Genomic DNA, 27,593 nt, shown 5'->3' with positions numbered 1-27,593 from the left:
CATCAGGTTAGGTGATAGTAGACTCCATGCTAACTAAGTTAGGTGATACTTTGGGGAGTCACTCCTGTGTTCCCAGGGTCCTGTGTTCCCCAGATTTATAAAGCACATTATGGGAACATGATAAACGGGCCTATGTTCCCAGGCAACTATGTTCCCAGGGTCCTATGTTCCCAAGATCCTATGTTCCCAAAGTCCTATGTTCCCAAGGTCCTATGTTCCCAGAGTCCTATGTTCCCAGGGTCATATGTTCCCAAGATCCTATGTACCCAGGGTCTTATGTTCCCCAGGTCCTACGTTCCCAAGGTCCCATGTTCCCAGGGTCCTGTGTTCCCAAGGTCCCATGTTCCCAGGTTCCTGTGTTCCCAAGGCCCATGTTCCCAGGGTCTTATGTTCCCAAAGTCCTATGTTCCCAAGGTCCTATGTTCCTAGGAACCTATGTTCCCAGGGTTCTATCTTCCAAGGATCCTATGTTTCCAGGGTCCTGTGTTTCCAGGGTCCTATGTCCCCAACGTCCCATGTCCCCAAGATCCCATGTTCCCAGGGTCCTATGTTCCCAACGTCCTATGTTCCCAAGATCCCATGTTCCCAGGGTCCTATGTTCCTAGGGTCCTATGTGGGTTAGAGTTAAGCTTGGAGTTAATTAAAGGGTTCGAGATAATGTGTGTTGACAGAATGCTGAACTGAGGAACACAGATCAGCTCCCACAGTTTGGTCATTAGCATCCAAACTTACCCATGTGTAATAAAACATTAATAGCCATTGAACAACTATTTTCTTACAGGGCCGACAAAGTCCCACATTTAGCATATTCATTTGCTGTAGCTTCATTTTTAGCTGTATCCAGCTTCCCTTCACTCTTCACCTTCACGTCCTTTAGAAACAGTGAAAACCTAGTCCCAGCTAGAGCAAAACAGCATGCTTTTGAATAATTTTACAGCCTAGGTCACATATAATTTATTGCAGTGTATGCTAAAGAGTTTGCATTGAACACTGGAGTCCATCTACCAAAGACACATACATATGTATGTATTAGTTATAGCCTACTGTTTACACATATTACTTCTATATGTACTTGATAAACAGGCCTGCTCCCCGATTTATACTTTTATGTTTTGTAGCACTTCTCTTATAATTTAAGTTGTTTTATCTTTAATGTTATCAGTGAGCACAAACCACCAGCATGATTCCCTGCAAACTTGCTCCGCCAGTAAAACGTTTTGATCGGTGGGCCAATCTCCCTAAAACCTAGTTTTCCTGTTTTCCTGCAAGCCTTACTGGTGCATTGCACAGCATGCTGAGCCCGTCTGTCAACTGACTTTGATGCCTGCAGTGTGACTCTTCAAAAGAAGGAAGCCTCCACCCTGGGAATAACCCAAACTAACCTTTCACTGTAGCTCTAGCCTTTCTTCTCACTTCACCTAAGCTAAAGATTAGCTGTAGCCTCCTCATCCATAGCTACCCACTGCCGCCTCTTTGCCATATACTTTTCTGATAGTTCCTCATCAAAACCAGTAGAAGTTCTTTCATTTTTACTATAACACCCTCAACAAACGAACACCACAATCCAGCCTTTCTCTAGGAACACTCACGCAGAGAGATTCTTCTGGTGGGACCTTTACGATTGATAACGAGAGCTATTACTAATTGGACAGCATGCATATATTTGCTTGTCAGTACACTCGGCTTTGGAAAGGCATAGAAACAACAGAGAAAGTGGTTTGATATGTATATTTTAGAACAGGATTTTAAAATGAGATTCAGCTAGATTTTCACATAAAAACACCTTTTCAACCACTTAGTAGCATTGCAAGAGACAAGCATTACCCGTTCTTCTGCTTAAAAAACATTTTGAATTAGTAGCAGCAAACCCTTGTGTCCAGGTATTTCCAGTGGTGTAAAATGTTTTCTGACAGCAAGGTGTGATGCAATTTACTAAATGTTTCATAAGCAGTAGAGAACAAAATCTTCGAGAAAAACTGACTTTGCCTTCTCTCTTGCACTCTGCAGATGTATTCTTTAGAAACATGACCACCATATATTAAGCAAATATGCAATGTAATGTGAATAAGAAACAGCCTTCAGCTATTGCACTCCATTACTGTGCAGTTAATATAAAAATCAGGAAATAAAAGGTGGAATGAAATTTAATTAAAATGAATGAATGATGGATTAAAGGTGCTATGTGTAGCATTTTAATCATCAATATACCAAACTCAAGTTAATATCTTTAATACCTTGGTAATACGATAGTAAACAAATGGCTCTGTGGTGCTGACGTTTTCGAGCCTCTATCTCATCCCTGTGGCATTGTTGGTGCAAGCGTTTTTCAAAATTAAAGCCCCACAAATCACGTTGCCTCTTTTTACAAAAAGGATGTTGCTGCATCCTCTGTTTGTACCGGAACAGGAAAAGGGAAAAAAGCCAATAAGAGCATGTGATAATAGCCAATGTACTGTCCGATCTAGTTACCTAACAACACACTGAAACCTTCGCTGCATGAGGAGAAGAGCGCCCTCTTCCTGTTTTGTACTGTAAAGCAATCCGGCAGACATCCCGCCAAATCTGACCCGGTGGCACAAAACATAAAATGCAGTAATTATAGTAATGTCTCATAACAAACATGATAGCTATTGATGTTAAAATGCCGCACATACCAGCTTTAATACTCCATACCCTCTCAACTTGTCTGAGAGGGCCTTGAACTGAATGCAGCAATATTCCTGCGCTCATGCTGTCATGCATTGCAAACCCTGTAAGACTGATGATTTACACTGTGAGTGAGCCCTAACTGCAGATCAGACATTATCCAGTGCAGCAGTACATGCTTTGATCCTTACTTTTGACACAGAATTTAAGTTTTCTCTCTCAAATGTGGAATATACACAGTGTTACATTGACAGGATTGGTTTACACAGGCAGTAACACAAAATTAGTACTTATCCTTTTATATATATATATATATTTCTAGGTTGTCTTATAGATAATTTACTCACCGGCTTCTTTTTTAGCCACTCTGTCTCCTAAAAATTACTTTTCCATGCAATCTGAATGTTTATGCTTATTTTGTCACAGATTGTGTTTGTTTCTGATATATCACAAATATGTTTCTTATCGACGTAATGTATATCATGTCAGGTGGCGTTTTAGCAAGTTTCAATATCTTCAGTCACCAGAACTACTTGGTTAAGGTTAGGAAAAGGCTAGGTTTAGGCATAAATGACACTTGGTTAAGGCCAGGGAAAAGGTTTAGGTATAATAATAACTTGGTTAAGGTTAGGGAAAGGTGAAGTTTAGGCATAAAAACATCACATGGTTAAGGTTAGGAAAAAGTTACATTTTGGCGTAAAAACCAATTGGTTAAGGTTAGGGAAAGGTTAGTGTTAGGTATAAAAAACACTTGTTTATGGTAACATAATGTATGTAACATTTGCAACAAATTGCATAAGGATCATATGATAGATTACAAACTAACACAATCCGATTACAAAATACACTGCCCATGAAACATAATTGGGAATGTTGTTTCATTTAATGAGAACACACTTTTTAGGAGACAGGGCTCTGTGCGGACATGGATCGTCTCGAAAAAGATCATGATGTGCATCAGCGCTGATGCATGAATGAATGAATTCCTATCATAGGATTCTTCCTGTGATAAGCAAATGGTTCTCACTGTAGTTTTAATTATTTTAGTCTCATGTCATTTGCACGTATTTTTCCTAAAAGAACAGTTCCTGTCTACCTCGTGTGTTAGAGAAGGCAGCTTTAACCGGGTTCTCCTGAGTGGATGTGGATATGTAAGATGTGTGCATGTGCGATTGTCTTGCATATTTGGGTATTTTCCCTGCGTGCTGGTGTGCTGTAACATCAAGACAAAAAGAATCCAGTGAAGAATTTAGCCGTTGACTTGTCTAACAGATGTAACCGATGCTATCTGTCTTTTCACCGACACAGAAGTGATTCTGTTGAGGTGAATGCCCCGTTTCACTAACATGAACAAATCGATATTGCTTTGATTTGTGGTTCGCACAAATTGCAAAGCAAAATTCGAGCTTGTAGTGTGCAAACAAATGTGATGTATGTGTGCAAGGTCATTGGAGTAAGTATGTACAACGCTGCTCATTTTACTTGTGTTTCAGATGTAAGATAGATCGACATTTACATCTTCACAGTTATTTCATTTCCTTTGACGATCTTTTTGTTGAACTTAGCCTAGGCCTGGTTTGCATTAGACGTTCAGAATTTTGCGTGCAGCGATATTTGCTCCGGTATATTGCGCCTTCCTGCAAATATATCATAGAGAGCAAATATCACAAGTGCTTTTAGTCCAAAGCCTTCATAGGATGCAGACCTGACATGTTTCTCCCTATCGCCCCCTTGTGTTCATACTGTTGTTCTGCCGTGTTATGTTTCACATTTTGCTTGGCGTGCTCTCTATTGCCAATAATGCAGTTTCCTCTGCTCTTCCCCTGTTTTTTTTTTTTAAAGCTTCCATGTTCCAAGCCCCAGTTCTTACACATATATTTTTTATGTGCATACAACTTTAATTCCACAAATATAAAGAGAGAATTTATAGTTTCAAGTACAACTTTATTTAGCTCGTGCTCTCAATTTGCACACCAAGAGCTTAGTCAGTGTAAAACTGGCACTGGCACTGGAACTAGAGGTGGCTATACAGTTAAATTTTAATTCAAAATGATATACTGTATATTTATATGCAGTTTTATATTTAATTTCATTTAATATGAGCCAGAGGAAAAGCTGTTTTAATGAGCTGGATGGATGCCTAGTTTTGGTTGTAACATATTCCAAGGAGTAGAAATTAAATGTATTTGTTTGTTTGTGTGATTAATAACTTATGTAAAACTAAATGTTTGCAACAACCAAAACTAAATGTCTAAATGCTTCATATATTCAGTGGACATGTTTTTTAATGTGTATTCAATGTTTTGTTTTGTTTTGTTTTGTTTTAAAAATCTGTTTACCAATTCATGTGTTTCTTTTTGTTGTTTGTGTTTGTTTTTGTTTTGTTTTTTTTTTTCTTCCATTTTGTCTTTAACATTCTGTGGTTTATTATGTTTCCATCTTTACTTCATTTCAACCATGTTTTGTATTTTCCATGTGCCCCTGCCTTCCCCCCCGGCCCCTCCCACTTTCCTTTCATCCAATCATGTGCGTGCGTATCATGTGACTTTGTCATGTGGCTCTTGCATGGTGCTGATGATGTCGTCTTCGCTGGTGAACAGAAGGTAAAATTTTTTTTTGTTCAGTTTGAGACCATAAGATCAACATCAGTCATTTAGAAAACATTTTTTTAAAATTAGATTCATAGGTAAGACTGACATTAGAACTAGTTTTTTTTTTTTTCTTTTTCAGTTTTTCAGTTTTTCATCTACCTCTATAGGCAATTCTGTAATTCTGGTCAACCTGCACTTATCGACTATACTTCATCATCTCCAACCATTCATCTTTAAACTGCTTCTGTTTCTCCTTTCCCACTGTCCTCCACCGTGCTCACACAGGAGTAAAGCAGGACTGTTTGCTTTTTAGTGCCTTTTTATTGACTCATAGGGATTATTGGCCGCAGGGTCACGATTTCATCTCAAGTTGGAGAAGCAAATGGTTGACATCTAAATCTGCCCCCCTCCTCACTTTTGCTTACCTGTAGTCATTTTTGGACAGAAGGCACCATTAGCACTTCATGCCTGCACAGGGTATCCACAGGTCTGTAAAAAGTCTGGAAGTCAAAGCTGAATTTAAGGCTCCAAACGGATTTTATCACATGTGGCATACAGTTATTACAGGTTTTATTTGTTCGTCCATTCTACAGTAACCCTTTGAAACCTGAGCACTTTCACTTGATCTCTGTCAGAAACATGAGAGATAGGAGATTTATAAATAAGCAAAAAGTGATAGGGAAAAATGCCAAACTAGTAACTGACTGAATCTGCAAAAACACTAACCTGGAATTTAACACAGAAAATAAATAAGTAAAAATTACACGAAGACTATATTTTTCTCATCATTGAAATGATTGATATATATATATATATATATATATATATATATATATATATATATATATATATATATGTATATAAATGTAAGATCAGTAATGCTGGATCAACATCAGTATTCTTGTGTTTAAATGCTTTTCACAAGAATTTAACCCGTTGAAACTGAGCAAATCCATGTGATTTCTTAAAAAAGACCTGGAGATAAGCAAGAAGTTATTTAAAAAAAAAAAAAAAAAAAAAAAAAAACTTCCAAGAAAATTACCAGGCAATTAATCCAAAAATTGATTTAAACATTTTTTCAAAAAATTTCCCCCATTTTTCCAAAAAAATTGTAAAACAAAAATGGAACAAAATCAGAAAAAGTAATAATGATAATAATAATGATAATAACAATAACAATAATAATAATAATAATAATAATGAATTTGACCCTAACATTAGCTAGAAATGATCTAAAGGTTACCACAGGATGACCACAGGATAACATCAAAAGAAAAAAAGTGACTTTTGTCAAGAGGATGAAATAAAACCTTTCAATGAATGAATGAATGAATTAATTAATTAATTAAAAAATTAATATATAAATCAGGTTTTCAAATGGTGATACAGAATGGAGTTAGTACAATCTGTACCCCATCTGCTTCACCAAACAGCTGGACTTAATGCCCCTTGGAAAGTACCTTCCTCGGGTCCCTTTTTCATATCCTGCTCATTTATAGTTTCACCGGCAGTGAAGAAACATCAGCTTTTCTCCAGCACGTTCATATTTTTATTAATTGGCCTTAAAAATTCAATTTTATATCACGTTAAAGGGCCTTAAAAACTCTTAAATCTCTGCTTCTGGAGCCTGCAGATACCCTGTCAAATGAAAAGTGCATCATAAATTGTCATAACTATGTGATTATTTTTAATCACATCACATTTTAAAGATCACGCTAGCAGCCTCAAAGCGCCACTGTTTGCAGACTGCATCGCACGCACATCCAAACACATTCCTCCGACTCACCCATGGAGCTGATTGTTTTGATTTTGATTATTTTTTTTTTCTCCTCCAAATCATCTGCCATGCCTCAGTGTTTCTTACCGAGTGGACTAACCGCACGTGTCTGTCCCTGCGTGCATGCCACTTCCCGTCCTCTCTCCTGTCACATCGTCTTATTTCACCGTCTGTCCTGATGGAAAAACGTCCCGTCTGTCTGTGCATGCGCCGCGTTCTGTCGACGCCTCGTCTCGTTAGTGCCTCTTGTGTTACCGATGCGTAGCCGTAGAAGAAGAAGAAAAAAAACTCATTTTTAAATGTCCCAAGCCCTCTTCATTCATCTGATGTAACAAAACTCAGTAATATTCTTATTAAAGTATTTCAGATGAGAAAATTGTGTGTGATGCTGCATTTTGGTACCTAGGTGTTGCACGTTTTTGCACTAGTTTTACTGATTTGTGCCTTGTGCAATTTCTAAATAGATTTACTTCTGCAAAAACAGGCGTTATTGTTGCATCAGATGAAATTTTGGACCCAGAAAAATTAAGGTCCAAAATGGCAGATGGATTATACATTTGAATGCCCGAGGTTTCTGTATGATAGAGCATGTTTTTTGTCTTTTATTTTTTATCTTCTTTTTTTTGTTTTGATAACTCATGTTAAGTCCTAACAGCTCTTTCTCCATTCTAGCCTGAGGAAATCCTAACCCTAACCCGAGAATGACGGTCATGGACAATCATGTTGCATTTAATAACTCTTGTCTACATGCCACCATGTTCCCGCGGTTCCTCCTCACTAACTGTGTCTGATTCACTTCCAGCATCCGCCATGCTCACTCCAAGACAGTGTAGCAGCCAGTCGCTCTCAGATAATCACAAAAGAACAAGTGCCTTCATGCATATTAGGTGTTTTTTTTTTATTTTTTTATGAAGCAGTACAAGTGGGAAAGAATGACCGCCTGAGCGAGAATTTGACATTTTACCCTTGTCCATTTGAAATGCATGAAAACAGGTAATGCATTTCTGTTTTCTTGCTTATACAACGGCTTGCCGACAAAACAACAAACGCCCCCGTTCTGTGATTAATGCATGCTTTCTATTCATGGTTAACATTGCATCAAAGGACAAAGCTGCGTACCAGGATGCAAAACCACGTGCAATTCACAGGAGTGGAAAGTTACATTAACTTCTCCAGAAAACACACGAGCCTGTGGAAGAGCTGAAATCTGCTGCTCTGTCTTCACCAAGTGAAATTGTTAGAGAATTTAAAAAAAAAAAAAAAAAAAAGAGGGTGGAAAAATTGGCCAGCACAGTTAAAATAATTAGACTTTCTTCATGCTGCTTCTCTTTGGAGTGTTGTTTTAAGGCTTATTGGAAGTATTTAACAAAGCGGGCCGTTGTATAAAAGGCAGAATTCAGTCAAACTAAAGATGATTAACTGGAACATGTTGCTTATGCATGAATGCACAATTGTTTGATCCATTCAAAAAAAAAAAAAAAGAAAAGAAAAAGAACTTGGTGCAAATTTGAACTTATTTTTGACTGTTTTTTTTTTTTTTTTCCTGACAATCAAACAACGAGCCACGTGTTGCTGAACATGACAGTTAAGAGCTGGCGGATGGCACTGCTGAGACAGTTTAGTCCCAATGAAACAGAAAACGCTCCACTTCAACATAACCCCCGACAAATCACTCGTTTCCAACCTGCCATCTGCTTTTGGGCTTTTAATATCACATTACAAACAAGAGACAAGGGCTGTAACATCCTGATTTAGCCTTTTTAATAATGTTATGCACAGCGCTTAACTGAGCATAGCCAATATTTCAGTGACTGATGAGTTTTTGGTGATTTGTCTCCTCCTTCACAAGCCTCTGCGCCTGAGATGGCATGACAGTATATTCAAGGACCAACATTATTACGCACACACACGCACACACAACACATTGACCTTCCTTCCCAGCCACACTATGTTAATGTTATTAAAAGTAATAGAGTAGCATGTTCAATCAAGGTGTGCAGGCTCATTATCCAGCAGCCCAGCATTTATTACTCTGGAGATAATGAGGAGCCTCAAGGAGAGGAGCACCTCGCCCGGTGGCTGTGAGGCAGCCGCACCGTCCTCTTCCCTCAAATTGCTCTTAAAGCTGAACTGAACTTTGCCAGAGTGTTTGGCTTGTATAGTTACCTGGACATTACGCGGTGGTGAAATCTCCTCATTAGCTGCTCTGTGCTTCCCGTGGCTGTTAATCCACAACACTGGATTTCTATCTCTCCATTTAGTTCCACAGCGCAGCCCAAATAAAGCGCAAAAAAACAGATTATGCTCGTAAAAAAAAAAAAAACAAGTAGCAGTATCCATTTTTCTTTGTGTGGGATTACAGTTACTTGTGAAGACACTATCAAGGTGTTTCTTCCTGTCGCAAGGTTACTGTGCAGACATTTTTAGGAGATGCCACCTGCCGGATCTACTTTCCAACTCAAATAGGAGAATAACAAGAGAAGAGCCTCAAAAAAAAAAAAAAAAAAAAAAATGGGTGCCAGGACTTGTTGCTTTTCATTTTGGTGCAATCTGCTTTATTTGATTTGGTTCATGTGCTAAAAGTATGATTTTGGGAGCTGCTTTTCTGCACTGTGCAGGTGAATGGGGAGAAATTAGCAGCCCAGAGGAGCACGGAGCAGCTAATGAGCCCCCAAAATAACATTTTTAGTGCATTAACAAATGCAAGCATGGCAGATTTTGCCAAAATAAAATACAACAATTCCTGGTACCCATCTTTTTTTGTGTAGTTACAATTATTTGTGAAAGTAGTGTTTTCTCCATTCCTAGTGCGAAATCTGTGCTATGCGGACATTTCTTAGGTACGCTACACTATGCCGGATCTACTTTCCAGTTCAAACAGGAAAATAACGAAAAAAGAGGCATTTAATTTCCTCGGAAAAATGGGTACTGGGACTCGCTGTTACATGGACATGATCTGCTTTGTTCATGTTGGTTTATGCTTTATGGAAGTGAATGGACAGATATAAACACAGTGTTGTGGATTAGCAGCCCACAGGAGCACAGAGCAGCTAATGAGGAGATTTCCCCACCATGTGGACTCACATCACATCCAAACACACCATATTACACAACCAACACTCTAGCTGAGTTCAGTTTTGCTTGAAAGCAATGCAGAGAGAATTTGAGAGATTGTCCCTTTAACCAGCACAGCCGGTAAACGATTAAATGATGTCACAGACATTAAAATCATCCAGTCAGTTGCTGCCTCCAGTGCATCAGTATGATGATGCAGCTGTTTGTTGCTTTATTATTTATTTTTACTCTAAACCCAGAATGGGTTTAGAGAATTTTCTGCAAGTCAGAAAATGCTTTGGTACAAATTTAGAGTACGTTAATAATCATAGCCATCATAATTGGATGCTACAGAGTCCCTTAGACATAGTTGGGCATTCAAAATTGATAAAACCCATAAAGACTGCAGCATAAAGATTTTAATTGCTAAGTTAATTTTTGTTCATTTTAATTGATTCAATGATGGCCGTGGCAGGACCCTAATAGTTTTTCTCATAAATTTGTGAGTTTTTTTCTCGTAAATTCACAACTTTAATCCCAGAAATTCAGAGTTTTTTTTTTTTTTCTCTGAATATTAACACCCCTCCACTGGCTCCATAATTTTTTCCCCTTCAGTTGCCCTGATATAAGACAGCACACAGGTATGTGTGGATAAATAAAGCCCCTACAACTTCATTTTTTTTTTTTTTTTTTTTAATAAAAGATTATACTAAGTAAATTGAGGCCTATAAAGTTGGCCAATGGGACAATCTAACAAAAACTGTTCCTTTACGTTAACAATAGATTAAAATCTTAATCCTGCCATGTTAAAAAAAAAAAAAAAAAAAGGCCCCAGCAGCATTAATTACAGTGTTTGTCCTTTTGATGAAAGGCACATGAATCTGTGGAGCAGATAGAGCTGGCCGTCTGTACCATGTGAAGTGCAGCTTATCTCACGGCTAAACACACAAACACACACAGGAAGGTTAGAGGTGCATTAGCGTGTTTGTGCTCAGAGGCTTCCACAAGCGCACGTTCATGTTAACTAATCAGGATTTCCTGTTTTGTTGGTGTGCAGGGGAACCCAGTGCCCCCAAGCTAGAGGTCAAGCTGCACAAAGGCAACTCCCTCAAGGTGAACTGGATCAAGCAGGACGATGGGGGCTCGCCCATCAAACATTACCTGGTCAGATACAAGGCTGTGAGTATCCTGGGCGAGGAGGTAATTTGGTATGATTTACGCTGTTTCCTCTCTGCTGAGAAAGATTAGATAAAAGTTGAATGATCGCTGCTGCAGCACCAAGTACCATCAAACGAAGAATTAAATATAAATTAGAAGAGAGCAAATGTGGTGTATTGGAAAATACACAAACCAACAATCCAGACCCACCCAAAGCAGAATTATATGGTTGAAAAATGCACCAGTCTGCGTTCTAGCAGCAACACCTTGAATAAATTAGCAGCAGAAACATCAGTAGACAGTGGGAAATGTAAAAAAATCAAAAGTGAAAATGTTGCCATGCAGTGGGATGAGATAATCCTTTTTGTCTCCAATGCAGTTTTGTGTGTTTCAGGAATTTTTATTGGAACAGGTTGTTGCTGAAACAAGGCAGAATAAGGCAGATCAGCCCACGAGGAACTAGAAATTGACGCTTGATTCAAGAAGATTCTGGAAACAAGCTGATTAGCATTGGAAACAAGTGGGATTATCTCATGCCACTGGCAGATTTTTACTTGATTTAAGAAAAAAAACAAGCTCTGAAAGCTGAATATGAGACTAAATGACTCGTTAAGATGCAGTGTTTTTGCCGTGCACAGAGGCTGTGCTGCACATCTTTGTCCTCTACAGCTTGAGAAATGGGGTCACTCATTCCCCGAGCCCCTGCAGAATCACCGAAATCCTGCACGGTAGCCCTGTTTTGAAGTTTCTTTCCTCTGCTACCCGCTTTCAGAAGCACGTCTCTGACTGGAAACCGGAGATCCGCCTCCCTCACGGCAGCGATTACGTGGTGCTGAGCGGCTTGGACTGGAATACAGAGTACGAGGTCTACGTGGTAGCGGAGAACCAGCAGGGCAAGTCCAAACCCGGTGTGCTCTCCTTCAGAACGGCCACAGAGCCCACTACTGTCCCAGGTAAGATCCCCATCACCCCACCCCCAGCATCCACACACACCAGCCACAGTGCAGAGACGCTGCCACCGTGACCCAAAAGGTTCTCTATTCGGATCTCTTAATATGATCGGGTGCCTGTTGAGGCCTTGAGGGCTTATAGACGTCGCCATGACACTTTGGAGATAGTCGGAAATGAATCGTCCTTATCTGCCTTGGCTCTGCATGGGCGACATGTATTGATTTATCTTCCTTAATACCTTCCTTATTAGTCATGTTCACACCTGAGTGGAAAGAGATGATGCAGTCCCTACTAAGATGTTTCTCAGTTCACATTCACAGGCCTTCATCCTGAAAAAGAGATCGGTAGTCTCGTAGTGCACGGGTTTTGTTGTGGCAAGAGACAACACTGTCTCATCAAATTTGGCAATGAGCATGAACTCAAGTACAGATTACGTGCTCTCGTCAAGAGTAATGCGAAGATTATGCTCCTCCACCACGAATTGGGATTATGTGACAACTGCACAAATTGGACACAGCGTTGCCATTAGTTAGTTCAGGGTTACAGCTGTGCAAAAAATAAATAAATAAAAAAAATAGATGCAGATGAGTCTTGCGATATTTTTTTTCCAACACCGTACTGATTCTGTAGCGCCTTGTATTGATACGTGTCATTTATGCTCATCATTTTTATATGATGTACATTCCTACATCTTAGTGCACTGTGTTAAGTGAGTGCATTGTGCCAATTCTGCTTGTCATAGAATTAATCATAGAATAAGCTGCATATTTTTATTAGTCTACCAAGTGTTACGCGGTAGGTTGTATTTGATACATTTCTGATGCAAATCATATTATGACCCATGTATCGTGACATATGTTGTATTATGAGGTCCTTGCCCTACTCGTGGTTAAAGCAAAACTGAATTTTGGTAGAGTTTTGGGTTATATTGGGTTACTTGAGTTGGTATGTGAGTCCACATGGTGGTGAAATATCCTCATGAGCTGCTCCGTGCTCCTCTGGGCTGCTAATTTCCATGTCTTCTTTCACTTCCATAGTGCAGAAAATAACACTTAAAGAACATGAACAAACTCGAACAAAGCGGATTATGCCAATATAAAAAGCAACAAGTCCCGGTACCCATTTTTTGAGGAACTTAAACAGCTCTTTTCTTGTTGTTTTCCTGTTGAATTGGAAAGTAGATCCGGCAGGTAGCATCTCCTAAAAACATCTGCAGAAACACCTTGATAGTGTCTTCACAAGTCACTGTAATTACACACAAAGAAAAATGGGTACTGAGACCTGATTTTTTTTTTTTATTGGCATAATCTGCTTTTTGTGTTTGCTTTTTGTGCTAAAAGTGTTATGTTGGGAGCTGTTTTGCTGTGGAAGTGAATGGAGGGACAGAGAAACAGTGCTGTGGATTAGCAGCCCAGGGGAGAACAGAGCAGCTAATGAGGAGATTTCACCTCCATGTGGACTCAGCAGAGTTCAGTTTTGCTTTAAGATTAGACAAATAAGGTTAGGCAACAGAAATAATGCAGTCGAGGCTTTTGTTTATGATTAAATAAGAAATTGTGAGAGTAAAAACTGCACAGTGCACAGTGGAAAAGTTCTCGCAGTTCAGTTTGGAATTGAACCTGGGTCACTGGAGTTCAAGGAAAATAAATTTGCTCATCCACATTCCCGCTCTCTACTGTCAGACTGCTCTGCCGTGTCGCAGGTTAATCCTCTCCTGGTGGGGAAACGTATTTCTCACATTTTGCATGCACAGAACAAGTTATAGTTATGTCAAGACATCGTGCTCATGGCATCAAATTTGTGAGATCTGGCTGCAGTTGATGGGCAGTAATAACGCTGGGCAGAGCAGGGAACGGCAGAGTGTTGTTTTCCCGTACGGCGGCAGAGCGAGCTCAGCGTCGTGCCTCCGAGGTCTGAGGCCGGCGTCGGTGCTCGGCTTCAATGAGCAGCGAAGTCAAGAGATGATATTTGTCAGACGCAGAGCAGTTTGCCCGGCTCCCTCCAAATCCCCCCTGTACCTACCAGTGGTCACGGTCAGCCTCTGCTCTGTTGCTGTGCGGTGTGGAAAGTTTACGTTTTAACTTGGGCTGCCTCCCCATTGCGCTACACCTCAGCAGGAAGACAGTTCAGATCTGTTACTCGCCCGATCTCCCTCACTATCACCTCCCCTTCCACGGAAAAACAGTCCTCACCCTGCTCATTTCTCCTTTTTTTCCCAGTTACAGTGCAAAGTGTGAAGAATTCTCGAACCCATACGCTAAAGCAAATAAGTGAATGTCAGAAACACACCAGTGTGATAAAAAATAAAGAAATACACTTGGTGATACCCATGTAACAATTAAGGATCATACAATAATACCCTTACGGAAAGAAAATATATTTACCAGTATATTACATGAAATATATTACAATATATTACATTTAATATATGGAATTACAATGAATTTATATGTTATGTATTTGAAAATATCTTAGCAATACATGGAATAATATATTGGTGAAACATATATAATGCAATATATATATATATATATATATATATATATATATATATATATATATATATATATATATATATATATATATATTGCATCAATATATTTTATTATATGGAATAATACTTGAGTAATTGCGCATTTCAGATATTGCAATATATTGGAAAATATAAAGACTAGTTCCCATATATGGAAATGTATTATCTAAGATAACACATGATTTTTTCCAATATACTGCAATATATTTTTCTTTCGGAAGGGTAGATGTCATGCATGTGACATTTCTGGAGGTTACATATTTCTGACATTTCAGAAAAGCCAAAGCTGCTTTTTAATTACTTTGTGCTTTGCGCTGCTTGTTGGCTGCTTTTTTATTGATATGCTATCGCTCGTCAAGCCAATCACATGCCAAGCCTGCAAAACTAATAATAAAACCAGTGAATTCCTATCACTGTATATTGTGTAATATCTTTTTTGACCAATAGAAACACTTTAAAGTATCCGTTAAAATGTGCCGTGACTGCCAACAAACTGGTCCACCATTTATGGATACCAATTTTAACCTTTTTAAATTGTTAACATTTTAAAATTGTTAGTGATTTCACCTTGAGACCAGCGCCAGAACTTCGCTTTAAGCTTGTTAAACTCTCACAAGTATGCATGTATTGGCGTTTCTGTGCGGTTTCGCTAAATCAATATCTAATAATTTGCACCCACAAAGCTGCCGAGACTGGCTCATAAAATAAGGATAAATAAGAAAAAAAGCAAATCTTCATTCTGAGCTTCTCTTTTTCAATCATCCTGCCCTTCTTTCTGTTTCCTTTCATCCCTCTGACCCTCTCTAATAGACTGCAGACGTCTAGCCCGAAATCTCCCCCTCCCTCTCCTTTTTTTTCCCTCCATTCTCTCTTATTTTTATTCCCTCTCTCCACCTTTATCTCTCCCCTCCACCTCCAGGTTTAGCGGGTCTCAGTTCAGGGTTCATGACTGACTTTACTGACCTGAATATGTGGCCTAGTTTGATGGGGATGCAGCCCTACAGTCCTTGCATGGTGCCGAGTCCAACCGGATTAATTTTGTCAATACTTTACTGGAGACCCTAAAAGGCAACTGCCAGTGCATGGCACATAAAGAAAACAGTTACTTTCTTCTTCATGCGCTTGCTGGGTAACAGCCATATAGCAGTGGGAGGTTTGGATCACTCATATTACCACCAGAGCAAGTTCACATGAACTCCATCCCAAGTCCCCCCCCTGCCCTTTAATTCACTTAATTATTTTCACTTTTCCTTGGGGATTTCTTAGCTTCACTTCCAAGTTGCAGCGCCTATGGCATTAAGTTTTTCTTTACTTTCTCTTTTTTTTTTTTTTTTACTTTCTTTTTAACTTCAAGGCATGTGGAAAATTGCTGAGAGGTTTATTTTTAGCTTCAACATCTGCATTAAATTTCACCAGGGTTCACAGCTGTTTTTGGTAACGGCGGCTGAAAAACAGCTGCTTTTTGCAACTGCAGCCTGGCTTTGTGCACAAAATTGGCGCTCAGATATGATTTGTGAATGCGGGGTTAAGACAAGGTTGATTTTTCCATGTTGTTTTCTTTATCATTTCGGAAAACGCATTCTCACAAAGCACAATCCTATGAAAAATATTTATATATATATATATATATATATCAGCTCAAGTGATTTGTGTGTGTTTTTTGGAGTGGAGAAATTCCAGGAAAACTCATCATCATGAACCAGTAATGTTTAAGGGGTCTTGGCCCTTTTGAATCTGTCGGGTGAGGAAGAGCAAAAACTTGAGAATAATTTGGCTTGTTTTAATCTCAGCTCGGTGCAGGTGCAGCAGGGCAGCATTTGCATGTCACCGACTCACAGAAGGGCATAATGCTGCCCGGCTCCAGAGAGATAAAACAGCTCTATTATGGAGGCAAATCATCCTAATTCTCGAGCGAGGAAGAGCTGGCCCAAATAAACACATTATTTTGCAAAACTGCTCTTGGAGACACAGCGGTCGCAGATGTTCAGAACTGATCCATCCAAATCTCCCCGGCTAAGGTTGACATCGGAATTTACAAAAAAAAAAAAAAATAATAATAATAAATAAATAAATACATAAAAACTACAAAAACAGCTATTAACTTTTGCAGTTTTGATATAACATAACATGAGATCACCCATCCATCCATGTCACTGACTTCGTTAACCAGCTTCTGTTTTTTGGATGTGTGGTTTTTTTGCATGGGCGATTCTCCCTGCCGTGACCAAATGAGAGAAAACAAACAAACAAACAAACAAAAAAACAAAACTCGCAGACTCTCATGGATGCGGCGTCACATCCAGGTTGTCGTCTCCCTCTCCGAAGCTCTGCGACTGATCAGAACCACGGCTGATCGCTAAACCCCCCCCCTTTTTTTGTTTATGAATGGCATTAGACCAGGGAGGCTGGCCTGTCGTGCTGTTGTTTTTTTTGTTTTTTTGTTTTTTTTTAAATGTCTCCGTCTCTTGTCATCATTCCCCAAAACCCGACTCCCCCCCCCCCATCTGTGTGACGCTCCATCCATGCTTGCCATGACCCATTTGCTGTGCTACTAACATGCTATGACTTCTTTTTTTTTTACTTTGATCCTCTAACTTAGATTTCCTTTTTTTATTCCTCAATTCAGTCTCTAATAACCTTTCGGACTATGTTTCTGTATTTCTGACCTATTTCTCTATCTCTCTCCCTCTTTTCCCTATTTCTCTCCCACTTCCCTTCTCTCCTTGTCCTCTTCCTGTCTCCATGTGTGATCTTCTTGGGCACCTATGGACCATGACATTGCCATACACACAAATTTCTTTCTCTGTTTGTGCTTTTGTTTTTTTTTTGTTTTTTGTCCTTGTCACATACACTTTTTTGCAATGAATATCACTTCAAAAAAAAAAAAAAATGCTTTTGTGCACATGTGTGTATATATAAATATCTATATATATTTATTTTTTTTTATGTGGTGTCTGTGACCTCAGCTACCCTTGGTTGCCGATCTGTGACGTGCAGTCTGGCAGCTGTTTTGCTGTCCGTGCTGACTGTGTTCTGGCTCTCATAAACTGGTGTCGTTCAAGGAGAAAGAGGATAGTCTGATCCTTTGAAATCTCGGGCCAGACTCCTTTGCTTTCTATGCCTTTTGACCCTTGTGCAGCCACACACAAGAAAAAAAAAAAAAAAAGAAAAAGAAACAAAAAAAAAACAACAAGACGAAGAGTCAAGACATCGGTTTCATAACGTTATTACAGGGTGCTGAGTACTTTCATCATTCTCAGTTTTTGGGGCGAATTTTAATTCTGTTTATTTTTGTTTTCATCTCTTCATGTTGTGTATGAATAGATTCAGAAAGGGGTTTTTGTTTTTTGCTGTTTTTTTGTTTTGTTTTTGTTTTTTTTTGGACAGATTTATCAATGTTACACAATGGACTTGAGTACTATATTGGCATAATGTAGGGAAGGCATTGCCACCTTATTTTAGATATGTTAGTAACACATTCATAATGCCTTAATATGATCTTCAGAGGGGTGGTGAGTAGATTATTACCATATACCTGTCTAATTATATGTCTGTCTAAATCAGAAATGGAAAATTGTACAGAGGAATTTTATTTTGCAATTTATTTGCCTAATAAATGCACACACGTCATTCCTCCGTTATGTCACAGATGACATCAAAGCATGAACACTGCATGAAAGCTGACATAAGGCATGATCCAGTATTCATGAATGTGCTATGCAGCTGCTTTGAAGCTCCTAGTCAAGCATTATGAATGTGTTAACCAGGTTACATGTAAAGTGTTTAGCAAAATGCTGTGCCTAATTTCTGTTTTTGGATACAAGCTTGAAATGTTAATGGTTCCCGCTGTACGAAACGAGGAAAGGTACAGTTTAACCTTGTTTATGATCAGAGTATTCATTTTTCTTACTTGCTCATGTCACCATTAGAAAAGCTCATTTTCAAAGGGGGATTGTTATGTGACCGCCTTGTCAGGAGAGGGCAGAAGGATTGTGCAGACAACAACAACAACAACAACAATGACAACAACAACAACAAAAAAAAACAAATGTGTTTTGTGACAAAAGTGTATATAATCTTTTCAAAAAGATGTTCAAGAAATTCAGAAAATCAGCTGTTATTTTGATGGTTTATGTTCTCTTTTTACCTGAAAATGGGATCAAAAAAAAAAAAAAAGGTAAAAATTAACATGGCAGATTAAGCACTAAAAAATCTGTCAGTCATTTTCAAGAGCGTGGAATTATTCTATTCTTTGAGACATTTTTGTAAGTACATATCTGTGTGTTTCCATGTAACCATTGTAGGGTCGAAAATAAATTGTCTTTCTTTTTCTTTGATGAAAATAATGGCTTTCTGAAAGTTTAGCCACTTGACGTGTGTGACCCGGCGCTGACGTCTGCCGGCTGTTCCCGGCCGGGATTGTGATGCTGATTTTTAGCCTGTTGTTTTGTCTGGAGCTTTAACAGAACTTCTGTATTCCACTTTAGATGTTGCAATACCCCACGCAGGACTGTTAAACCCATATGCAGACAGTTTGAAAGCCTTGCTAAAACAGTCATAATAATAACACAAATAAAACAAAATAAAAATGAACAAATGGTAAATACATACAGTATAGAGGTTTATGGGATGTTTGGCTCAGTGCTAATGATGGCTAAATATGAAACAATCCGCATAGGAGGAGAGGTGTTTGGAGAAAAAAATTGGTTAAAGGTCTGTGCAGGCTGTTTTTTTGTCCGCTCCCACATGCTCCTGCCGCTTTAGTGCCAACCCCGCGATGCCCGCACCGCTGCCCCACGCTTGCCAGCCGGACCACATGCAGACCCTCAGTGTGTCTCCCCTGCTGGCTCAGTGCATTTTGTGCAGCAACGTTTCCAGGCTGTTGTGGTGTTTGGGGGTCAATCGCTGCACTGAAAGACCAACAGTCTCCTAAAAATGATGCTCCCATACAGCTAAACTGCATCCTTAATTACATTTCGAAGGGAAAATATTTTTTCTTGCAGATTATGTTTGTTTCTGACACAAATATGTTTCTAATCAACATATTGTGTATATCATTGAGCACCATTTTAGCCTCTTTTGTTACCTTTAGCCATCACAGCCACTTGGCTACGATTAGAGAAAGGTTGGGTTTAGGCATAAAAAGCATGTGGTTAAGGTTAGGCATAAAAAACAATCGGTTAAGGTTAGAGAGTGGTTAGGGTTACGCATAAAAACTACTTGGTTAAGGTTAAGAAAATGTTATGCATAAAAACATCTTGGTTAAAGTTAGGAAGAAGTTAGGTTTAGGCATAAAAACGTCTTGGTTATGATTAGGCAAAGGTTAGGATTAGGCATAGTAGCATCTTGGTTAAGGTTAGGGAAAGGTCAAGTTTAGGAATATTAACACATAGTTATGGTAAAGTAGTGTGATATATGTATGTGACACCACAGTCACTTTATGCTGGACTCCATTTGCCTCCAAGTGAAGACTTGAGACTGAGGGTTTCTGTTCTTGTGATACGTTACAAACAAACATAATCCATGACAAAATACTTTCCCCGAGTAATTGATGCAGTTTAATTTTTACAAGAATGTCATTTCTAGGAGACGGGGCTCTGAAAGACACCATTAAATGAGCTCACATTCCTCCTGCAAAACAGAATAATTTGCACGGCGACCTCATGCCGCCCTAATGGGTGCAAATAAAAATTCCGACCAAACTTTTAAAAAATATCGAGTAATCCCATGTCTCCACCCATCTCATCAAATAAAACTGTTTCTCTCTGACTTCCTGTTGGTTTACACTTATAAACCATCCTGTTATAAGTGGGAATACATAAAAATCAAGGAAGCAAGAGTGCCATTTCATGGTGCCCTTAGAGCAAAATTGAACTTTGGTGGAGAGTTGGGTTGTGTAGTTACCTGGGCCTTACATCAGTCCACATGGCGGCAAAAAGTCCTCAGCTGTTGCTCTGTGCTCCCCTGGGCTCGCAGTGCAGATACTATATTCCTGTCTCTCCATTCACTCTCTCTATTAAACAAACGCAAACAAAGCAGATTATACTGGTATTAAAAACAAGTAATGGTATCTGTTTTTGGAGGGAATTAAACAGCTCTTTTTTCTTGTTATTTTTCTGTTTGAATTGGAAAGCAGATCTGACACCTACGGGAAACTTCTGCCTTGCGCCAGGACGAAACAACAGATTGCGCTTTTACAAATAATTATAATAAAATTAGTTAAAAAAAAAATTAAAAAAAATGGTGCCATGACTTGTTGTGTTTTATCCTGGCACAATCTGCTTTGTTCACATTTGTTTAGGTGCCGAAAGTTTTATTTTGGGAGTTGTTGTGCCACACCATGGAAGTCAATGGAGAGACAGGAATACAGTATTCTTTATTAGCACGGAGAAACTAAGGAGGATATTTCATCAAATATCCCAGGTAATGCCCAGGTAATTATACACTCCTGATCAAAATTTTAAGACCAGTTGAAAAATTGCAAGAATTTACATTTTGCACTGTTGGATCTTAAGAAGGTTCTAAGTAGAGCTTAAAAATGCAAAAACGAAATGGGAGTGAGACAAAAAAAAAAATTTGAGTAAGCAATTTATTGCAAACAAGCATTAAACTGAAATAGGCTGTTCATCAGCTGATCAAAAGTTTAAGACCACTGCCTTTAAAAGCCCAAATCTTGGCAAAGATGTGGATTCAGTGTCATTTTCTGTCAGGTATCCACACATTTGGGATTGGATGGCAAGGGAAGTTTACAGAAATGGACACCAGTTCCAGACAGTGGATGCCCTCCGTGAAGCCATCTTCACCACTTGGAGCAACATTCCCACTAGCATCAAGCATGCCGAAACGATTTTTTTTTTTTTTTGGCCTTTGCCATCAGGAGGTCATGACAGTGTGGATACCTGACAGAAAACGACACTGAATCCACATTTTTGCCAAGATTTGGGCTTTTAAAGGCTGTGGTCTTAAACTTTTGATCAGCTGATGAACAGCCTATTTCAGTTTAATGGTTGTTTGCAATAAATTGCTTTTTTTTTGTCTCACTCCCATTTCTTCTTTTTGCATTTTGAAGCTCTACTTAGAACCTTAAGATCCAACAGTGCAAAATGTAAATTCTTGCAATTTTTCAACTGGTCTTAAGATTTTGATCAGGAGTGCACAACCAATCACTCCATCACAGTTCAATTAACCAAACCCCAGCCCAAATCTGTGTGACTCCTGACCTCTGATGTTAAACAGCAGGGTGTCTGGTCCCCGGTGGCTTCACCCGGGTTTGGCCTTGTGGGTTCTGTCGCTCTTTAAAACTCCAAAACACCGAGCTGGGAAACAAGTGCAAAATGAAATCGCAGGTGCTGACAGGAGAGTCCGTGTGGCGGAGCTTACAGTTTGTGTCGTGAATCATCACATGCATCATAACCATGCTCTCAGAGTGCAGAAGTCAAAGGATTCACAGGCCTGCCCGCCCCACACAGACCTCTAGTGCGGGTTAAAGTCACTTCAGTGTTGTTATTAGTAAAAGTGAATAGTCTGAGGTAGAAGCTTAGAGATAGAGCCTCTACAGCATGTAATCGCTGCTCCAAAACACTGAACAAAAGGCTGATTTAGTCAAGCAGATTTTAACATATTAGCCATAACTACTAACAACACCAGTAGCGTTAATTTCTACTGGATTCATAAGTTCTTGTGTAATAACCTGTAGCAGGACAGTGGCTACCCGACGAGCTCAGCACAAAATCAATCGCTGAGATGATCCCTTCAAAACGGCACCGAAAGCACTGATGTTGACTCAGTTCAGTCGCGGTCAGCTGCACAAACTGAAACACGCCGTGCTATTTTCAGCCACCGCTGTCCAAAAGCCGAAGCCACCAGAGGGTGCAGCGCTTCCCCCCCGAGAGAGAGCCCTCTGTATGTTTGCCATTTGTTCAGAAGGCAGAGACACACTCGCTCCACACTCTGGTCTATATTGCATTAGGAATACGGAAGAGGTGAGGATATGCAATACTGGGGTGCAAAGAGACTAAAAAAAAAAAAAAAAAAAAAAAAAAAATCACCTACAGCCATGATCGACAACAATTACCTGTGAGAGAATTAATAAAACATTCATACATTTTCAGTAATCACACAGATCTGAATGGTGCTTGTTTTGTAAGTTCTTGGCTATAAAAAAAAAAAAAAAAAAAACGTGGTCGATCTTCTGCGTTATGATGTGAGATTCTGACAGAAGGTGTCTTTTTCAGCATCGACGTGCTACATCCTTTCTAAGTAGCCGTAAAAATGATGCATGTCAAAAAAAAAAAAAAAAAAAAAAAAAAAGCTTGTGACATGGGGCGATGTCTCTGCTTCACTGTATAGCAGTGTGCATTTCAGATCCAAACAGTATATATAGGGAAATATTTGAAGGCTTCATGGGTTCATAAGGTTTCAGAGGGCCTTTGGTTTGGATTCAAGAGGGTCATGTGGCACAAGAGGTTCTCTAACCATGGATCATGACAGCAGCCCCTTTAAAACGCAAGGATTATCAATCGGCTTGCCAACCCCTGTTGCTTCAGGTGTTCCTGCTCTTATTCCACCTGAAGTTCAGTTTTAGTGTAGCTCTGTTGGCCCAAGCAATCGGGAGAAGAAAGGTTGACAAAAGAGAAAAAGGGGTACATGCAGATTTTCTTTCGGTTTTAGGGGCAGTCCTGATATGAATCTGAGTCTGTGGCTATTCCATCGACGTATAACTCTTAGCACTGCTGTTTAATCTCAACTAAGTTCTCTCATGTGGATAATCGAGGGTTAAGACCCCCCCCTGTGGTGGCCCCCAGTCGGTTCCTACTGTTGTTCATCAGTGCCTCCTGAGTACCGACACTGCTGATCAGTGCTGAGTGATTTTCATTTTAGCTGAGCAGCATCATCATCTACGTGTGTGTGTGTGTGTGTGTGTGTGTGTGTGTGTGTGTGTCAGCTCACCAAACTTAATGTTTCTCTTTTATTGCCGCACAAGCCGGGAAAGCAATAAGCTGCAGCCGCACAGTGCATAGAAACTACAGGAAGAGCGGCGGTTGTTGTTTTTTTCCTGGATGTGTGATGCACTTTTTGACATAGACCCTAAAAAAAACAAATCATTTTAAATGCATACAAGTTAAAATCTCCCATCACCGTAAAATCAGCCTTCAGTGTGTGAGGACAGATTTGCTTAGCAACAAGCTGCACTGACTGAGCAACCTGCAAGTGCTCCTCAACTGTTCCCCTAATTTGCTTTACCCATAATTTGTCATTTTCCACAGCTAGGCCAATTATCCAAAAGGCTGTTTTTTTCACCTCATTTGTAACAGATGTAAGTTGCACAGTCTAATTCTAGGTAAAGGTTATTACCGAAACAAAATATAATAATGAGTTTCCCTCATCCCTCCCCCTTCATTTCCCAGGCCATGAGCATTAGTCAGCACTTTATGCTTTGTTAGTCAGTAGACATGTCTGTGGGTAGAAATTCCCATTTCAGCGCTCTAAATCTCAGCCCAGCCGCACATTCCTGCCTGCAGAGTCTGATCTTGATCAGTCGAGCACATGAAGCTGCGGGGTGAGTCAGAGAGGGAAGCAGCCGCCGGTATCAGTCTGCCTTCTTGTGGCCGAGAGGACGACAGAATGTGACTCTCACATTAACTCGGTGATGGTGCAGTGCCACACGATGGCAGAAATTAGGCCATTGCAGCAGCAGAAGTGATCATATTCACTAGATGAAAAAAGGAAAAATAGGATACAGGTCCTACCATGTAAAACGGTGGGGGAAATTATACAGCATAAGCAGTAAGTTAAAATAGAAATATACTTCCTCCCATACTTCCCAAAGAGTATTTATTGATATATGCTGGTATACTGGATTGAGTGGTATAAAGTATACATATTATGCAAATTCTAGTCATAATCAGTTGTCACTATTAATGTATTTTGTCACGCATTGGGACATTTGGTCAGCAGTTTCTCCTCTGGACAATGACCACTTATTGATTTAGTGCCAAATGAGATGAATCTGTTCTCTGGTGAATCTGTGGTTTTGGGGTAAATTGATTCATCAGATGCTGTTTATTCTCAGCAGGCTGCTGGGGAATTTGCAGCAAACACCTGACAGGCCCATAAGAGAAATCTTGTGAAGTCCTTGCTGACACACAGATTTGTGCTCGCTCCCTTTCCGAGAACACTCAGCGAGAAACCCCCCTCGGCATTAAAAACATGCCACATGATTTATCGCGCCTGTTAAAATGCAAATGAAGCAATGGGCACAAGAAAAACAAGTGTTGTCTGCAGTGCTGCCGTGTCCCACAGGTATACAGTGCTGTGGTACGCTCCTGCTATTTTGATCATAGCCATCAGAGTGAATGAAGAATTGCGGGCTGGAGTGCTGGCAGAGACAGTTTTGATAATGAAGAATGTGGTGAATGTAATTAAAATATTGAGCGGATTTGACAATAGGCTGTGCATCTCAACTTTCAGTTCAAAAAGCCTGTGCCATACAAATGCAGTAAATACTGTGTTTTAGGAGAAACACAACCACGCGGAGAAGGGAAAAAAAAAAAAAAAGCAGCATGACTAGGCCCTGTCCTACAGCGTTGTAGGTTGCACAGTCGTCTTTGTGGCGCATGACATTTAAGATTAAGATGATCAGAGCGATCATCTCCGGGTACAGTAATGGCTTTGAAAGTGCATCTGATTGATACATGTTCTGCAAAACCATCTGCAGCACTCAAATCAGGCTGAAAATACTTCTTTCAAGAGGTTTATCAGCGAAATTAAGGGGATAAAGTGGGATAAAGGGATAAGGGATGAAGCGCTGATTTGAGGCAGTGGGTCCAACCGAGCCCTGTGGCCAAGAGACTCAGGCTTTCCAGTCCAGCCCAACGTCCTACCAGCTGATTTAACTGAAACGCAGACCTTGCCTCCTTAAATTTCCGGAAACGCGCACATGATGTCTTAAAATGCAAACGTGTTCTCGAAGCATGAAAGTGGGAAAAAAAAAACACACCTTCCCACCACAGAGGGGTTAGGTGAAAGAGGCACAGCTAGAAACAGATAGCAGTCTGACGCCGAACAAAAGCGACGCATGAGTGTGTATGAACACCTTCAGCTCCGGTGACCCAGTTTTGAATTCCCAAAGTGTTGCACCACGAGAAAAATATTATCCTTAAGTGACAGAGTTTCCGCCCTAGCTGGACCTCCATGCCACGTGGCTGCCTGCTCCTGATTTGACAGGTAACACGTCATCCAAAGCATGTGCTGCACATTAGAAATGCAGCAGCGTGTTATGTAGAGAAATAATGGATCTCTATGAGTCAGTATGAGTGGCAATATGGCATTGAGGAATTGCAATAGAGCCTTGGTATAACCTTTGTTTTAGCAGCATCCATCGAGCAAAGATGTTTTCTCACTTATATAGTCTAGGTCATAAAGATATTTAAAGGACCGTACAGTACAACACAATAATTTTTAATGTTTGGCCTGTTTACCACAGTTTCTCCACGTTTTACATCGCAACAAACCCTTTTTGCAAGTCATTTCACAACACATAATCAAAATCCCTCGATTTTCAAATGTGAATTTTTGGTTGAAATAGCCACCTCATAATGCTCTGCTTCTGTGGCAAACAAAGTCACCGCCATTCATAAACCACAGAGCTGATAACCGGATGCGTAAAGCAAATGTTTCCTTTATGAAAACTAAATGTGGACGAGTTTGAAGTTTGATAGTTCATTTTCAAATCATAGTGGAATGAATGGAAACCAATGGCTGGAGAAAAGGTAGTGAAAACATGTCAGACTTCTAAAATAAGACTTCTTGCTTTGGGAAAAGACGATCAGAAACAGGAAGTTGCATCACTCTAAACGTGCAGAATCACCTGTATGGTCCTTTAATGAAGTTTGTTTGGGCCCACTTTCACACCTCATGTTCAATTTTCTGTTTATTACGGTTTCTTTTCACAGACAGTGAATACATATATACGTAAGTTATGAAATGAACATTGGGCATTAGCTAATTAATCTCTATCGACCTCTGCTGGTGACCTGTAGGAAGTGCAGCAGCATCAGCAGAAGGTTTCTCCTCCAGCATAAACCGACCCAGTCACCTTTTCACACGAGAGAGAGAGTTACAAGAGAGCTCAAACAGTAATGTAGAGTGAAGGTGTCATATATTGCCATGCTGAATGCTGTAATTATTAATGCTGCGGCTTTATTATTTGGGTTTCTGGCTTGAAAACAAAGCAGCTTCCCTTCCTAGCTGAAAGGTGTTTGCGTTGCACCACCTTACATCATTGAGCGAATGAAAGTAGGTGGTGGTGGTGGTGGTGTGTGTGTGTGTGTGTGTGTGTGTGTGTTTGTGTGTGTGTGTGGATGGGGGTGTCTTTAAACTCTAGATTTTTTTTTTGTCGAAAACAGACTGCAGGTTGGAAAGTGAGTAAGCTGTAAATGTCAGCACCTGGCCTAGTAATCACTGAATCACTGGTGCTGATCAGCAGCCGTGTAATCCCTCCACAGATATATTGTCATTTCGTGCTACGGGGCAGTGCAAGCCTAGTGGCCCTGTAAGCTGTCAAAAATCACTCCTGAAGCATGCGTGCTGCAGCGGCTGAGGACTGAATTCCCTGCTACACATGAGCAGCAAAAATCAGTCATTAGGCCGAGCTGAGAGGACTGTGAATTAGTAGTCAAAGGCTCCTGATCGTGTCTTTTGATCTGACTTCACCTTCTGGTTTATTAGACTGACGCTTCAATCAAAGAGCTTTAAAAAACGGTATTTTCCACCGGATGAAATTTGAAGTAATCCTGAAGCGTAAGAGAAATATTTTTGAGAAGGCCTTTGACCAGTGACATTCCCACTTCCTGCAGTATGGCATCATGCGATGGAGGAACTC

General features: G+C 39.9%; 1 protein-coding gene across 12 annotated transcripts in view; it reads left to right on the top strand.

Annotated features, from left to right (window-relative positions):
- The window catches only part of ncam1a (neural cell adhesion molecule 1a), a 312,169-nt gene that overhangs the window by 269,002 nt on the left and 15,574 nt on the right, over positions 1–27,593 (top strand). For 5 of the 12 annotated variants that reach the window (XM_030068568.1, XM_030068564.1, XM_030068567.1 and 2 more), the window contains 3 exons: positions 5,247–5,249; positions 11,126–11,247; positions 11,999–12,179. In XM_030068568.1, coding sequence (XP_029924428.1) covers positions 5,247–5,249; positions 11,126–11,247; positions 11,999–12,179 — 306 coding nt within the window. Of the gene's footprint in view, positions 1–11; positions 482–5,246; positions 5,250–11,125; positions 11,248–11,998; positions 12,180–17,676; positions 18,906–27,593 lie in introns of those variants that run through there. The other 7 variants (XM_030068572.1, XM_030068571.1, XM_030068574.1 and 4 more) reach the window with 4 other exon arrangements.

This window comes from Myripristis murdjan, chromosome 14 (assembly GCF_902150065.1).
Source record: "Myripristis murdjan chromosome 14, fMyrMur1.1, whole genome shotgun sequence".
In the NCBI taxonomy this organism is placed as follows: Eukaryota; Metazoa; Chordata; class Actinopteri; order Holocentriformes; family Holocentridae; genus Myripristis; species Myripristis murdjan.
This window is presented reverse-complemented; position numbering and strand designations above follow the sequence as displayed.